Below are 14,598 nucleotides of genomic sequence, written 5' to 3' on the forward strand. Positions count from 1 at the left end.
TTCACACAGAGTGCCATTTTCCTAGAATAAGAATGAAATTTGATTAAATGAAGAAATTCTTCCATTGATTTCAAAGGGAAAAGCACTCTCCTTTGAATGCTGTTTTAGGTAAGTTTTGACAGGTGTTTAAAATAGAATATGTTGATATGGCATAAATGTACTTTTGTCTTAAACTGGTCTTATTATTTGCCAAGCAGACAGGGCCTGGGATTTACATGCAAAGATAAATAATGTGGATCACCTCTCTCTAAGTGACAGCACATTTTCTGCTACCTCTGTTTCTTGCCCTTTGGTGCCTGGGCTAGGCAGGGAGGAGAGGGAGAGGCTTCTTTCTTCATCATAACAATTCTAAAACTTTCACTGAAGCTTGCTACAGTAGCCAAGTAAATTAGTTTTTGATTGCTTCTCCCTGCTAGATACGCTGGACCTGATTCTTCCCTCCCTTACACCAGTTATAAATCAGGATCAACACCATTAAAGCTAACAGAATTACATTAATGTAAAAGTGCTGTGACAGCAATATTAGGCCTGCTGCCCTTGTTAGATTCCTTGTTGGTTCCACATTAAAGTGAAGGTCTGGTTGCAGCAGTAATAGAAAGAGCAAGATACTTATCTTTCAGATTAGTGCCAGGGCTTGTCTATACTGCAGAGCCTTTGCTGGTAGAGCTGTGCCAGCATAACTAAGCAAAGCACCTTAGTAGAGAGACAGTGTATGTCGGCAAAAGAAGTTCTTCTGCCAGCATAGCTTAATCACCTCCCCAAATGACATTAGCTTTGTGACAAAAGCATCCTTCTGTTTGCATAGTTGAGTCTACAGTGGGGAGTTTTGCAGGCATAAGTATGTCAGCTGGGGATATGATTCTTTTTTTAATGTTCCGAGCCAACACAGCTAGGCAAAACTTTAGTATAGATGAAGCCTTAGATTAACTGTGGAGTTGGACCACAAAGAGAAGAAACCCCTCCTTTCACCCTCTTTCCCATCCCTGCAAAGCATGTAGAAGGGAAAGGCTCTCACATGAGCACTCATTCTCAGGGTGCACATTATTGTTGTACAAAACGTACATCTAACTATCAAATGTAGCAAACAGACAAAAGTTTTCAAACCAAACTTAATTCCCACCAAAAACGTTAATGCTTTCCTCATTGGTATCAATGAGCAAGGAACTCTTTCCATCTCAGTTAATTGAGTTACCTGCCTGATCAGGGAAGATACAAACTTCTATGGAATCAATTCTGGCATATTGTCGTAAAATACCACATTAGCTTTTTAAAGTAGACGCTCCTATTGTTTTCAATACAGGATTGTAGGTTGCCAAAATTTTGAGTAATCATGGACATTTTCCTTTAATAAGTCCTATGAACGGAAGCATGATAACAGCATTATTTTAGTAGTTAGACATGAAAGAAGACCTCCTACATGTAGGATGTGCCTGGAGAATCCATGCAAGAGTCTTCAGAGGTATTGAAAAGCAACTATTTGGAGGCAGTGTGATTCTAGGGCCCATGATGGGATTCTTAGAACAGCCTCATCCATTGGAGACACAAAGACCAACTCTCCCCCGGCACCAGGACTTCAATCCCCTTACTCGTGATTTAAACCGATAAGGAGAGACCCTGGCCTATTTTTTAAAGGAAGTAAATCTTTATTTTTACACTTGAAATATTGAATTCTGGGAGTTTGAGAATCTAAGGGCTTCACTACCCACTACAGGGGTATCAATTCGACTGTGCACTATAATCTTTCACACTAACTGGCCCATGTGGATCCTGCTGGAGTTCACTATAAGTTCCCTAGTGCATGTTACTACAGCGCTGTTTGAAAAGGGCCTACATTAATGTGCACTAGGGAACTTTTAATGCATGTCAGCAGGGTCCACATTGGCAGCTTAGTGCCTGTGTGCACTCACTACTGTACATTAGAATGAACACCCCTCTTGTGAGACTAATGCACTGTGCAGACATACCTGACACCAGGCTGGGGTAAAAAAACCAACAAAAAACCAGTGATGGAGTGAGGGTGAAGCCTTCTGTCATTAAAATGTTACAGCTAGCACATGCTAGCCAGAAACCCTGATTTGTATTATTTACATGCCGCACAGGTAAGAAACAGTGAATCTACAGAGAAGGCAAACACATTTCTTATCTGAGGGTTCATGGAGACCAAATAAGCATTTCAAAACTGTGTCAGATGGTGAAAATGTGGAGTTGATAAGTACGTTGTGTCTTGTGGTGTTTGTGGGTTACGGGTTATGAGTCTGATCCAGCCTCAGAAGAGGACCACAGGATTGCAGTCATGAGAGAGTAGCAAGAATGAGATGAGCTTATTTCCCTAACATTTTTGTTCCCGTCGTTATGCTGATTTGGGATTAATTTTATGCTATTTTTGGTCCATACAGTATTTGTCATAGAGGAATAAGAGTGTTATTGTGTCATGTATGCCATTCATCCGTACTGCTGCGTTGTTCTTTGACCTTCTCAACATTTTGGAAAATGACTATCCAGCTGTTTCAACTTTTCCATTTACATGTTGATTTGTGGCAAGTTTTTAATATTGCTTTAGATCTAAATGCTGGTATTAACTCTGTTTGCAAAGCAGTTCTTCATTCTCATAGCACCCATGGCAAAGGTTTCTGTAAAAACATCTACAGTCATATAGCTCACTGTGCTCACCACATGCCCTCAATAGCTTTTTTCAACTTTTCTTTGGCACCGTTCAGAGAAGACCAAATCCCCTTCCATTCCTGTAATTACCTGCCCATTCCTCTGTCTCTCTTGGGAGGCTGCAGCATTATTGTTCTATCTGGATGCTGTAACCAGTGAGAGACTGTCCCAACCCTATGCTATTGGAATTATTATGGAAACAATGGAAAACACTGTTGCGCTCCCAACGTTGTTGTTGTTTAATATTTATATTGATATAAGGTCAAGAGGTCTTAGTCAGGTTGAGGCTCCATTGTGCTAGGCACTGTGAAAACGTGTAGTAAATAACAGCTCCTTAAATGTGGCCCCTTACAAAGTAGAGACTAAGTTACTTGATTTGGCAGTAAAGTTCTTTCTCTCTCACAGACCAAAGCACTCTGAGTGCCAATAACATGCCCACAAAGTGGGTGTGCTGGTGTAATCAGGAGCTCAAGCCCTTCCATTTCTGTTTTTGCCTTTGAAGTCCAAATGTGTCTTCGTTAGAATTTGGGGAGTACCTCATCCTCCAATCAATCTACAGATATCATTAGCTTTTCTTTTTACACACACTTTCCTTTTAGCTCAAAACAAATGTAGTTCCCTTTTTTCCTGGTCCAGATATAATAAAACATTTGAATATTTCCTCTGCAAGCACCTATACTAAAAGATCCTTTAAAACCCAGAAGTAGGGTTATTCTCAAAAACACTTAAACCACTTAGGACCCAAATCCCATTGAAAATCAATCAGTGGGACTTTGGCTTCTAAATATTTTATGTCCTTTTAAGGTGCTGTTGAAAATTTTACACACAGTTCCTAAGGAAGTGTTACTGCTTTCCCCTCCAGGTTTGTGTTGCAGTCATTAATCATGCTTTTGTCTTCATTTAATGATCTGACCCACAGCATTTCTGCGGCATGCCTTGGCATTTTGATTAGGCAGTCCCTCTCAGCCCGTTTGTCCAAGACCCACTCTCCCATACCTATGCCACAGGCTAGTGGGGCTCACGCTCGTGCTCTAAAAATAGCTGTGTAGACAGTACTTTGAAGTGCAGCTCTGGCTGGAGCTCAGGGCTGATCTTCACTATGGGAAGATCAACACTGCTTCAAAAGATGCAGAAGGGATCAATTTAGTGGGTCTAGTGAAGACTCACTAAATCAATAGCAGAGTGACCAGAGAGTGACTCCCATCAATACAGCACAGTGAAGACACCGGGGGAAGCCAACCTAAGCTATGTCGACTCCAGCTACATTATTCACATAACTGAAGTAGTGTAACTTAGGTCAGCTTACCCCCATAGTGAAGACAAGCCCTGAGGCTCTGACACCTGGAAAGGGAGGTAAAAGTGCAACTTCAAACTCTGTCTACACCACTATGTTTAGAGCACTAGTGTGAGCCCCACTAACCTAAGTCTGTTGACTTGGGCTGGGAGGCTCGGTTCTGTGGGCTGTATAGACAGATTCAGATGTATGGTTGAAATACGCTGTGCAGCTTGTGATTTGCAGATGATGTTGTTCACTTTTACTTTACTGTAATATCTAAACATTAAAGCAAATTAGCAATGCTGTGTGAGTGTTTAGCAAGATGTAAGGGAATACCTGCAACACTGGTTTGGAGAAAATGGAGCCTCTAGATTTTTTTAATGAGCACATGTCCTTAGGACTAACGTTATTTCTCAAACAAGTGTATAATACTAAAATTGCAAAGTTTGAAGCTTAACAGATGTGATTTTTTTTCATTACCTAAAACTATTACTGAACAAAATTATTCCTCTTTTATGATTTCATATGAGGTAATGCCATTTAGTTTGTTATAACAAAGCTCTTGGCATGGTGTAGAAACCAAACTGAAACTTGGGGCACCAGATGAAATCTTGGCCTTACTGAAATCATATATAGAACTCCTCTTGACTTCGACAGGGCCAGGATTTTACCCACCATCTGTACAGGCAAACCATCATCATCATAATGCTCAATATAAAGAGGGACAGTGATAAACTTCGATGATTTAAAGATTCCAGGATAATCTGGAAGACTTTATTTAGTGTCAGGAAGGTGGTAGTTTCATTTACTTGTGCAAAACTATCATCATATATGGAGTATTAAAAAAATTAAGTCCATATGAAAGAAATCTTTTGTTTTCTTACAGTTATCTTTTCCTAGAGAGCTTCTTGGCGCTCTCTGTGAGTATCTTCTTGTTATGCCTATCTCAGTTGAACTGGCTCATTCAGAGATAGTGTTATGACAAGGATTTGGAATGGGGAAACAGTCTGGACTAAATCCAGCTTTGCAATAATTACAAGCAGATTGTTGCTAAAGGCATTTTGTCTACGTGTTGCTTAAGCTTACACAAATCTGTGACTACTGGTGCAAGTTTAGCAGGCATAGCTAGAAATCATCTATGCTGAGGTAAGTTTCTCTTTCTCCCTCCTCCCACATCAGCAACTGAAATTAAGCAATGTGGATGTCACAGAGAAAGAGAGAATGCAAAATTTTTCTTTGCTGAAGAAAAATATAAAGTGGGGAAGGGGGAATCAAGACCCCCAAAGCTGCATCTTGCATATCTGAATGTATTCATTACAACATCTGTTCATCTCTTCTACCTGCAGGGTCCCAAAGGCTATCCAGGGCCACCAGGTCCACGAGGCGAGCAAGTGAGTGGTGAAGGCACTGTAACAGTTGATACACATTGTACAAAGCATGTTAAGTACAATTAAAGATAATGGCTTTAAATGCTTATATCAGATAATTTCTTTCAATTACTGACTGGTTGAAGAAATACTCAATAGATTTCGTTCTTGACTAGATACTTAGTTGTCATGGAGATGAGTATGGTTTAAAGGCCTAAATAAAACATAATAGACCAACTTGTTTTCTCCAGCAAGTCTGGTGGCATGGAAGAAGTGTGTTGTGTAATGTTTTAGGAGGCAATTCAGACTCTTTCAAAACCTTACCACTGCGACTTGACAATGCATGCTTAATCTCTGGATAGGGAGATGGGAAGGGACTGTGTGTTGCTTTCTTAAAGTATCCTTCATGTGAGTGTTGGAGGTAGACACTTGTTACTCCTCCCTTCTAGAGATTAGGGCAAGGGGCCATGGTTGTCAACTCTCATAATCTTGGAACAGGAGTCAAGTTTTTCTCTTTTGTATACAGTACTGAATGCACTGTCAATGCTGAATGAATAACCATGACATAATGATAGCAGTGACCAGAGGAGCAGTCAAAAACAAAAAATACAAGAATAGATTTTAACTGTCCAAAACTTTAACTGAGCTGTACTCCAAGAAACCAAATGAAGTGAGGGCAATTGTTATAGTTCAGTCCTTCAACTTCTGTCATCTTTCTGCAAGAGAATTAATTATCAGAGTTGTTTAGAAGAACAGCATTGTTAACTGCAGGACCTGAGAACCAAAGTAGGAGCTTGTGAAAAGTGATAAACTGGTAATGAAAACAAGAGGGTAAATTGTGTGTGTCTATGTTTGTGTGTGAGAGAGAGAGAGAGAGACTGACATCAGAGGAATAATTTTGGCACTAAATATGCAAGTGTGTGAATTCTCTTGAATATAATCTGATACATTAGATCTCAATGTGAAATTACTGTTTGCCCAGCAGTACTGAAGACTGTCTGACCTCATCTCAGCATACCCCTACTATGGTTATAAATAATATTATTCATAATCTGTTATATTATTTTTGAAATATTTAAAACTCATTTATAAAAATTTGGGAAAATACTTTTGTTATGCAGCCTGTTCTTACTGCTGCTATTTTAAGGACTGTAACAATGAGATATGTAATTGTAGAGGATGGCCCAGAAAGAGTCAGGACAATGATAGTCATTTTGCATGTCAGTAGCTACGGACTTTGTGAAGTTCAAAGTATCCACTTGTTGGCTGGAATTTCCATAAACCTCTACAACAAACAAAAAAGTTACTGTAAATATATCAAATGTGGAATTAGTTGAGAGTGAAGCACAACTGGGAGTGCAAGCAAGGTTTTAAAAAGAACAAAGAGTAAATTAAAATGATTTGTTGCTCTTTGGGTTTTTTGTCATGATCTGCACTTGGAATTTTTGGGACCTGACTCTGCCAAAAATATCCATAGCTCTCTGACGTTTTTCAAGCTTTAGGAGACCCTGGATCCTGGTTCCATGGCAGACCAACCCATTCAGGGAATAATCAATCTCCCATATATCCCCAGAGGATGAAAGAAATCATGGAAAGCAGAACCATCTTGGAGGCACAGCACTTATGCAAAATAACTTTTGCTTCCCACATTCATGACTTCCGATGCCTGGGATTATTCTTCCTCACTCAAACCAGCTGCATGTCGCTCATGGAGGAAGTTCTGATTTTGCATTAGTATGACTCCCACATGTGACAATAGATGGACAGGTTGGACAATCTCTAAGCCTGCCCTATGGACTTGGTTTGTTTAAACATAAAATTAGCTAAGTAGAGAGCAGGGGTGGAGAGAAAGATGGTGACATTCTAACTTCTTACCTCCTTCCCATTCCAAATCTTAGTACTGGCTTTTGAGGAGAAGCTGATCATTGGAGAATGCCAAGTGGATTCACTTCCTCCAGCACCTGTGCCATGATTTTCTTCTCTCTTAATATTTTTGACCAGTGGCACCTCTTGTTTTTCTTCCTGGTTGATATCAAGAATGGACCTCCTAAGGGCCCTGCAGTCCAGAAATGTTGGGCCAAATCAGCTTCTCTAACAGATAAATTGCAGGAGTGGGCGCTGGGTCAGGAAAACTCCATGAGTTTCTCCAGACATAGGTTAGTCTAGCTTGGCCGATAGTGCCATGAATACCAGTCCTGGAGACCAGGTCTAGATGCCCAGCTCCCTGGCATTGCAAAGTTAAAATTGGTCAAGATGGTAACTCCTGGTTTATTGTTAATTATTCGTTTTTATTTATGAAAAATATTTTAAATGTTTCAAAGGTTTCTTATTCTCTGTAATGTGATGTAATGACTGGGAAATTGTTAATATCAGAGAGCCTGTCTCTCTCTTGGCAACATCTTGAACTGGTTCATTTGTTTGAAACTTTTCAGTGAACTTACTATTCCCTGAATTGAAGGACTAACAGGATGAGATACAGGTCAAGTGTCACCACTCAGCTAATGAAGTGCACTCCCATCCTAACTATTTTCACCACATCTCATCTATTTCTGGACCTTGCTTGAGTAAAGGTTGCTCACCAAACAGGTGTCCAGTTCTTGAACAATGAACTTTACCACCTGGCACCCAAGAATTTGCCCATTTCAGAAAAGTAGAATTTCAGAAAAGTAGAATTTCAGAAAAGTAGAATTTTCTTAAAATAAATAAATAATCACATACACAGAATTATTAGAGAGGGATAAATAATCAAATACACAGAATTATTAGGGAGGGAAGAGGGGGAAACAGAAGAGTTTACTGTACCCATTATCAATCCACTGTTAGTCTAACCTTATCCTAGCATACACACATTGAGACCAATATAAGGAAATTCAGCTATACAAGAGCATTCAGATTCATCTTACATTTGTACATATGTTCCATAGAAGTGTAAATCTTAATAATATGGCCAAGGTCAGCGTCAGCTTGGGTTATCTGCACCATAAATACCTGTGCCCTGAAGGCATCTCCCATTGTGCATACCTGATTTTGCCAAACATTGTCTAAGGGTTTTCCGTCATGAATCAGTGGTTTTTCCCTTGTACTTCACTTAATTTTGGACTTATTCCCTCCCTCTCCCTCCATCCTAAATGCTTTTGCAGTATGTGCACCATTGCTCAGGAAGTAATCGTGCCGATTTTAATTATGTATAAAGAGTGGGGTTTATGGGCTTCCTATGCAACTTACGCAAGAAACAGTCTTATGTTAGGAGAAAGCTCTTTCATGTTACCAACAGGTAAAAAATATACTAAACCTGATTACATTTTTTTCGCTTTCAATTTAGGGAATTCCAGGAATGGCTGGCAATGCTGGTTCACTTGGTTACCCTGGCAGGCAGGTGCAGTAACTATACAATAGAATTATATGTTTTCCTGTTATTAGAACCTTTTCAGTACTATACATTAGTTCAAAATATGTTTCCCTTCCTCTCTTTGGGGTTAATTTTCAAAGTGAGGCCTATTGTACATGGCCTGTTTGTCAGCAAGGAGTGTTTTGACAAACTGATCTACCGCAAAAGGATTGTCTGCCATCATGTAGCATTAATGATGTAATTTCTGAAAGTACCATATCTAAATCAGCTGGCAGTGCTGATGGCATCACTGTGTTGACTGACATTGTATCAGTAATACTCAAAACAAGCCTCCTTTCAGAGGCACCATACATGGAGGGGGTCGGACTAGATGATCACATTGGTCCCTTCTGACCCTAGAATCTATGAATCTATGTGGCACATTGTGCCCTTCGTACTGGGCCCTGAGTGAGCCACAGTAATTCTGCATCCCTCTAGTGCATACATACCTTGTTACCAAATTACAGGATGTATAAGCCCTATTCACCACTTTGAAAACCTTCATTGCTCTCTGTCTGTTTCAACCTTTTGGCATTTAATGTTCAGAAGAAACAGGAAGCATTCTGCTACTTATTTGCCTACACTTACTTTTTTTATTGCTGAAACTCTTTCTTTAACTTTTATGTGGGGAAAGAGTATGTTAAAGGGCTTTTTCCATTCAGTTCATTGAGAGAGAGAACCAGCGAAAACATCAAATGCTATCAGTGCAAGTCATTTGTAATATTGATCGTTTATATACCTGGGACAGATAGATAATGCACCAACTGCATATACTGAACTAAGAGGAAATGTCAGTCACTTTTCCTAACATTCAAACTTCATGAGCCAAATTGAGTCCTTATATTCGTCAACTGACTTCAGTGGAGTCCTGCCTGCTTGAAGGGCTGAATTTGACCCATGCTCTCTAAACTATTTCAGCATTTTACTAGACCAATTTTACAGTGGCTATATATTAAAAAGCATTATTAAATAGTTTATATAGTGACTGGATGACAACATGCCAACATTTTAAAATACAAAATGCTTTGAGTATTTGAAATAAACTTATTGTTCTAATGTTGGCTAGAAAATTACTGGAACTGCATTCCAATTTAAAAGTTTATGAAAAGTTCCATGAAGTTATTTTAATGCCAAGTTCACAATTGGGTAGAAGATTTCGACTGGACTGGGAAGAACTTTCCAAAAAGAAGTAACTTTAATATAAAGGAAGTTGCAATCTCTGTCTAGAGGTTCCCATAGCACCCATCATGAAAAGTGCATTGCCAGTTTGGAAATTACAATCATTATGATAATTCTTTTAAATCTAGTATTTCCATTTATTTTAAATGAAGTAAAAGTTGTGCCTTTTCATACTAGGGTTTAGCTGGACCAGAAGGTAACCCAGGTCCTAAAGGTGTAAGAGTAAGTAACATTTGAAAGCATTACGGCATGCATGACTGTATTTTTATACATATAGTTTGCTTGAGGAACTTCATTGAATTGTCAGTTGCACGGCCACTGAATCACTCTGTCTATTGCAGAACTGGTTAATGACAAACTGTATTTCATTAAAAATTTGAGGATTTATTTCTTTTTCATGCCTAAAAGCAGTATAGAATAATCTCATCTTGCTGCTCTTCCTTTGCTTGGAACATATACAGACATGAAAAGAAAGAAAAAGAACCCTGTGAGAGTGTGGGGGGAAGCAAAGGGGGGAAGTGGAGGGGAAGAGGCCGTTTCCTGCCTGAAGCATTATTTCTGTAATAGAAGCTGTCAGGAGTGAAGGCAGATCTGGCATTTGTAATCTTCAACTGTGACAGAGGTTGATGGAAGGAAACAATCTTGTCACGTAAAGAATATGAGAGTTACCTTCTGCTAGATCCTAAAATATTTCAGCTGAGCCCTTTTAAAAATTTAAACTTTGGATCATTTTTGAGTAAAGTTTCAAGGAGAAAAGTGAAAAAAAAGTTTTTATTTTTCACACATATACACCTATGTATGTAAAAACCATCAGATTTTATTTCTTTCAAGGTCACTGCCCTCAACAGATCATCAGATTTGGATCACATGAGAATATGATGTTAACTCTGTATTGTAACGTGAGATTTGTAATTGCTTTACACTAGAAAGTTCTCAGGTTTTTCATTCCACCCTCATCCTTACACAACTACATTATCGTACAGGTTGCTGTGAAGTACCCCACCCATGTACTTATTCGTGACACAGATACTGACTTGAGCTCTTTATACATTCCATGGGTGACATATCTGAGCCCACTTATCCACTGATGCTTTAAAAAAACCTGCACCCCAATCTGGGTCTGTGCTGGTTATGTGATATGTATGTATCTCATGATCCTTGTAACTGATACCTGTAATCCCCCATAATTCAAGCTGGACCCCAGATGTATAGTACTTTCCCTCTTAACTTGTGTATATTTAATCTTAAACATTAACTTTAATACTTTTTTAAAATCTGTACCTTATGATGCTGTCAAGCTTCTGTTACAACTTCTCCATTATGTTGCTGAATCTGTGCACTTGTGCCTTTTTATTGCAGATATTTAATGCCTTCGTCTGCAACAGTTTTTTTAAATGTCTCTAAGTTTTGCTCTTCTTAAATTCAGCTTTCATTATATGATGGGAGAGTTGATTCCTCTGCTTGTAAGGATCTTGTGTCCCAAAAAATATTGCACCCACATGGCTCTCAGTCCTCAGACATTTGCTCCTTTTTCTCATCCCCAAAGTTCTTTATAAACCTGTAGCCAACTCCTTCTCCTGTTATACAAGAGAAAGGTGGTTACAATCTTTTCCACTAAGTGGCCCACAAGCGTCTTATTTCATATGACATGTTCTGTCATTGCTCAAAAAATGACTCATACTAACAATCTCAGAATGTCATGTTTCAAGAGGGTGTCTCCTACATAATCCTTTCCGCCAGATGTTGCCTGTAATGTTGACCCAGAAACATGTTTTTGTGCCATTGACCCATGCAGTTATGTCAATATAATTTGAGCTCTTAAGGTTAGAACACACTCCTGTGGTAGCTCTGGATCCTGCTTATTGAAGGGTTTTAAGACAATTCAGGGAAAGAAAAGAGAGCTGCATTTTTCCCTAATGTGTGGGGCACCAAGAAGAGTATTGTCCTTCCTAAGATCCTCAAAAGATGGGTTAAGATATTTCATTAAATTCAAAGGACTGTAGAGATAGGTGTGAAAACACTATTTTTTTTTCAGTAACTAGATGCTACACCTGTCTTTGCACATTCTCTCGAAGTCTCTATGTGTAGAATCACTTCATTGTACTTTTGTTTATGGCAATTTGCAGTTGAATTTGTATGTGTCTGTCATGTATGCACAGCCATGAAAATGTGAAACTGAGTTTTGGAAGCAATATCATGGAATATAGCACATACAAACCATTGAAGGTTTGAGAGGAGGTTTAAATTTCTCAGGACATAGTGTTGGTTTTCAAATCTTAAGAGCCAGGAATTTAAATGATTACTACATTTTAGGAGGTGGATTTTTTTAAGCGTAATTTTAAAAAAATACATTTTCCCAGGATAGCTCCATGTACATGGAACTTTATTTTCCCTCCTAATACAATCCTCCCTTTACCAGTTTCATGTTGAAGGAAATGGGCTGACCAAGGACATAAGTGTGACTTCCTTCAAGTCACCTTATATTCTGAATTGCACATATCCCATTCAAACCCAACAGTGGAGAAATCACCAATGACAATCTCGTTGCCTAGTAGAAGAAAGCTGCACCTGTGTTTTGCTCAACAGAGAATTGTAACAGCTCTTATGAGTGAGAAATGTTTACTGCCCTTTATAACTTTTAATTGCATTTCATATTATGATTTTTTTTATTTAACTAGACTTTGTGGGGCACCTGCTGATCTCCACTATATTGATGAAAAGTAGAATTGCTTCCTAATTCAGTCACAGAAGGCAAAATTTTCAAAAACTCCCAAGTGTTATTTTCATGTGAGAAGTTCTTCAGTTTAATGTTTTCATTTTCTTAACTTTATTTTTATTCATTTAACTGGAAGTGAATTGGATATTTTGAGAACAGTGGTTAGCATGTGTCCTATTGCAATAGTTACTACTCTGACTACTCTATTGATCATATGTTCTAAAATTCAGTTATTTCTACTGTACCATTTTAAAAACTGAACACACTGGTATTTAGCAGTGGATTTTCAGATTTTGGTGCAACATAAGGAAGTTACTTCTCAGGGTATATCTATACTGGAGCAGGAAAGTGTAATTTCCAGTTTGAGGAGACATACCTGCACTAGCTTTGCTAAAAATAACAATGTATCCACAGTGGCGCAAGCAATGGGAGAGGATAGCTGCCCTAAATATAATCTCATCTGAGATCCTAGGCATGTATTCTCGGCAGCTAGCTCCTCCCACCACTTGCACCACTGCAGCGACACTTCTATTTTTGGCACACAAGCTCAGTCAGAACTACTGTGGGATGTCTCCTTGACCTGGAAATTGCAACTTTCAGTTCCAGTGTAGATGTACCCTCAGACAGCATCACTCTCTACATGGAAAGAAAGCATGGCATGATGCAGTTACAATTAAACTGAGGCTTACAATTACTGTTTTTTTAATGGGATAGACAATTCTCCCCTTCTACTTAAGCAGAGAGAGAGAAGACATATTAGTCACTTTTTAATTAAAACAATCCAGCTGTGACAAGTTAAACTTGCAAAATAATTCCTTTGTAGTGGAAATCTCTCAAACTTATTCACAAAAAAAATTCTTTTTGATTTACATGTGGGGAATATAGTAAATTTGAAAGTTTTTTTTTAATTTTCTTTGATCAGCACTTTCTGATGCAATAGTATATCATTTGGAAATTTTTTTCCTAGTATGGTTAATTTGTATGTTATCTCTGCAATGGTGGGTGATTGTCACCATCAGTTGGATTTGGAGGGTGAAATCCGGGCCACATCAAAGTCACTGGGAGTTTTGCCATTGACTTCAGCTGAGCCAGGATTTCACCCAGAATCTCAAACTACTATACGTACATAAATGTGTGGTAAATCTGTATCTAGCCTTGTTCTTGAGATGCAACCTTTTAATGAAGAAATTTAAGAATTATTTATTTGTTCTAAGGGTTTCATTGGACCTCCAGGGGTGGCAGGACAGCCAGGACCTGAAGGAGAAAGAGTAGGTTTAATGAACCATTTATTAAATGTGTACATATTTATGATAATGAAACACACTGAAGTATAACATATTACAGAATGAGACCAAGAAAACTTAAATAAGATGTATTATTTATGTAACTCTTTTTAAATAGGAAAATAAGGCTTGTCTGACAGCAAAACTGATTGGGGGTGTGTGCAAATGTCATCCTATTAAATAATAAAATTCTGCTGATTAGAATGAATCTAGTGAACAAAATCAAAATAGCACCAGGGTTAATCAATCTGAATTGACTGTAAAGTGAAGCTTGGATTTCATCTAAAATTTCTGAGATTGGATGCCTGTTCTTGTCATTGAAGTGAGCAGTGAAAGTTTCCTCTAAGAGTAATTTCAGTCCATGTATAAATCACATTTTTTAATTGCCTGGTATGTGTTCAAGATAAAAATGCTCATGATAATCTGTTAACTGATTTTGAGCCTAATCTTTCTACTATTCAAATCAAAGAAAGTTTTTTCATTGACCTTCATGACAACCAGAGCAGGCCCTTCTCAGCATTCTAGGACACATTAATATAATTCAACTAATATGCCTGGAGTGAAGAGATCACAATTTTTACATTTCTCCCTGCATTCTCCCTGCTCCCTTATAACAAGAAATAGGTACAGTGTCTGCTTTTTGTGGTGGTGATTTTTAGGTTGCCTTTTGCAATCAAATGTGCATGCCAATAATATGTAATTTAAATTACTTTTAAAACTAGATTCTG

The 14,598-nt window shown here is 38.4% G+C and overlaps 1 protein-coding gene across 1 annotated transcript in view; it reads left to right on the forward strand.

Annotated features, from left to right (window-relative positions):
* The window catches only part of COL24A1 (collagen type XXIV alpha 1 chain), a 253,533-nt gene that overhangs the window by 77,397 nt on the left and 161,538 nt on the right, over window positions 1-14,598 (forward strand). The window contains exons 8-11 of the mRNA XM_030572150.1: window positions 5,284-5,328; window positions 8,627-8,680; window positions 10,049-10,093; window positions 13,802-13,855. Of these exons, the coding sequence (XP_030428010.1) occupies window positions 5,284-5,328; window positions 8,627-8,680; window positions 10,049-10,093; window positions 13,802-13,855 (198 nt within the window). The remainder of the gene's footprint in view (window positions 1-5,283; window positions 5,329-8,626; window positions 8,681-10,048; window positions 10,094-13,801; window positions 13,856-14,598) is intronic.

The sequence above is a fragment of the Gopherus evgoodei genome, chromosome 8 (assembly GCF_007399415.2).
Source record: "Gopherus evgoodei ecotype Sinaloan lineage chromosome 8, rGopEvg1_v1.p, whole genome shotgun sequence".
NCBI classification, from domain to species: Eukaryota; Metazoa; Chordata; order Testudines; family Testudinidae; genus Gopherus; species Gopherus evgoodei.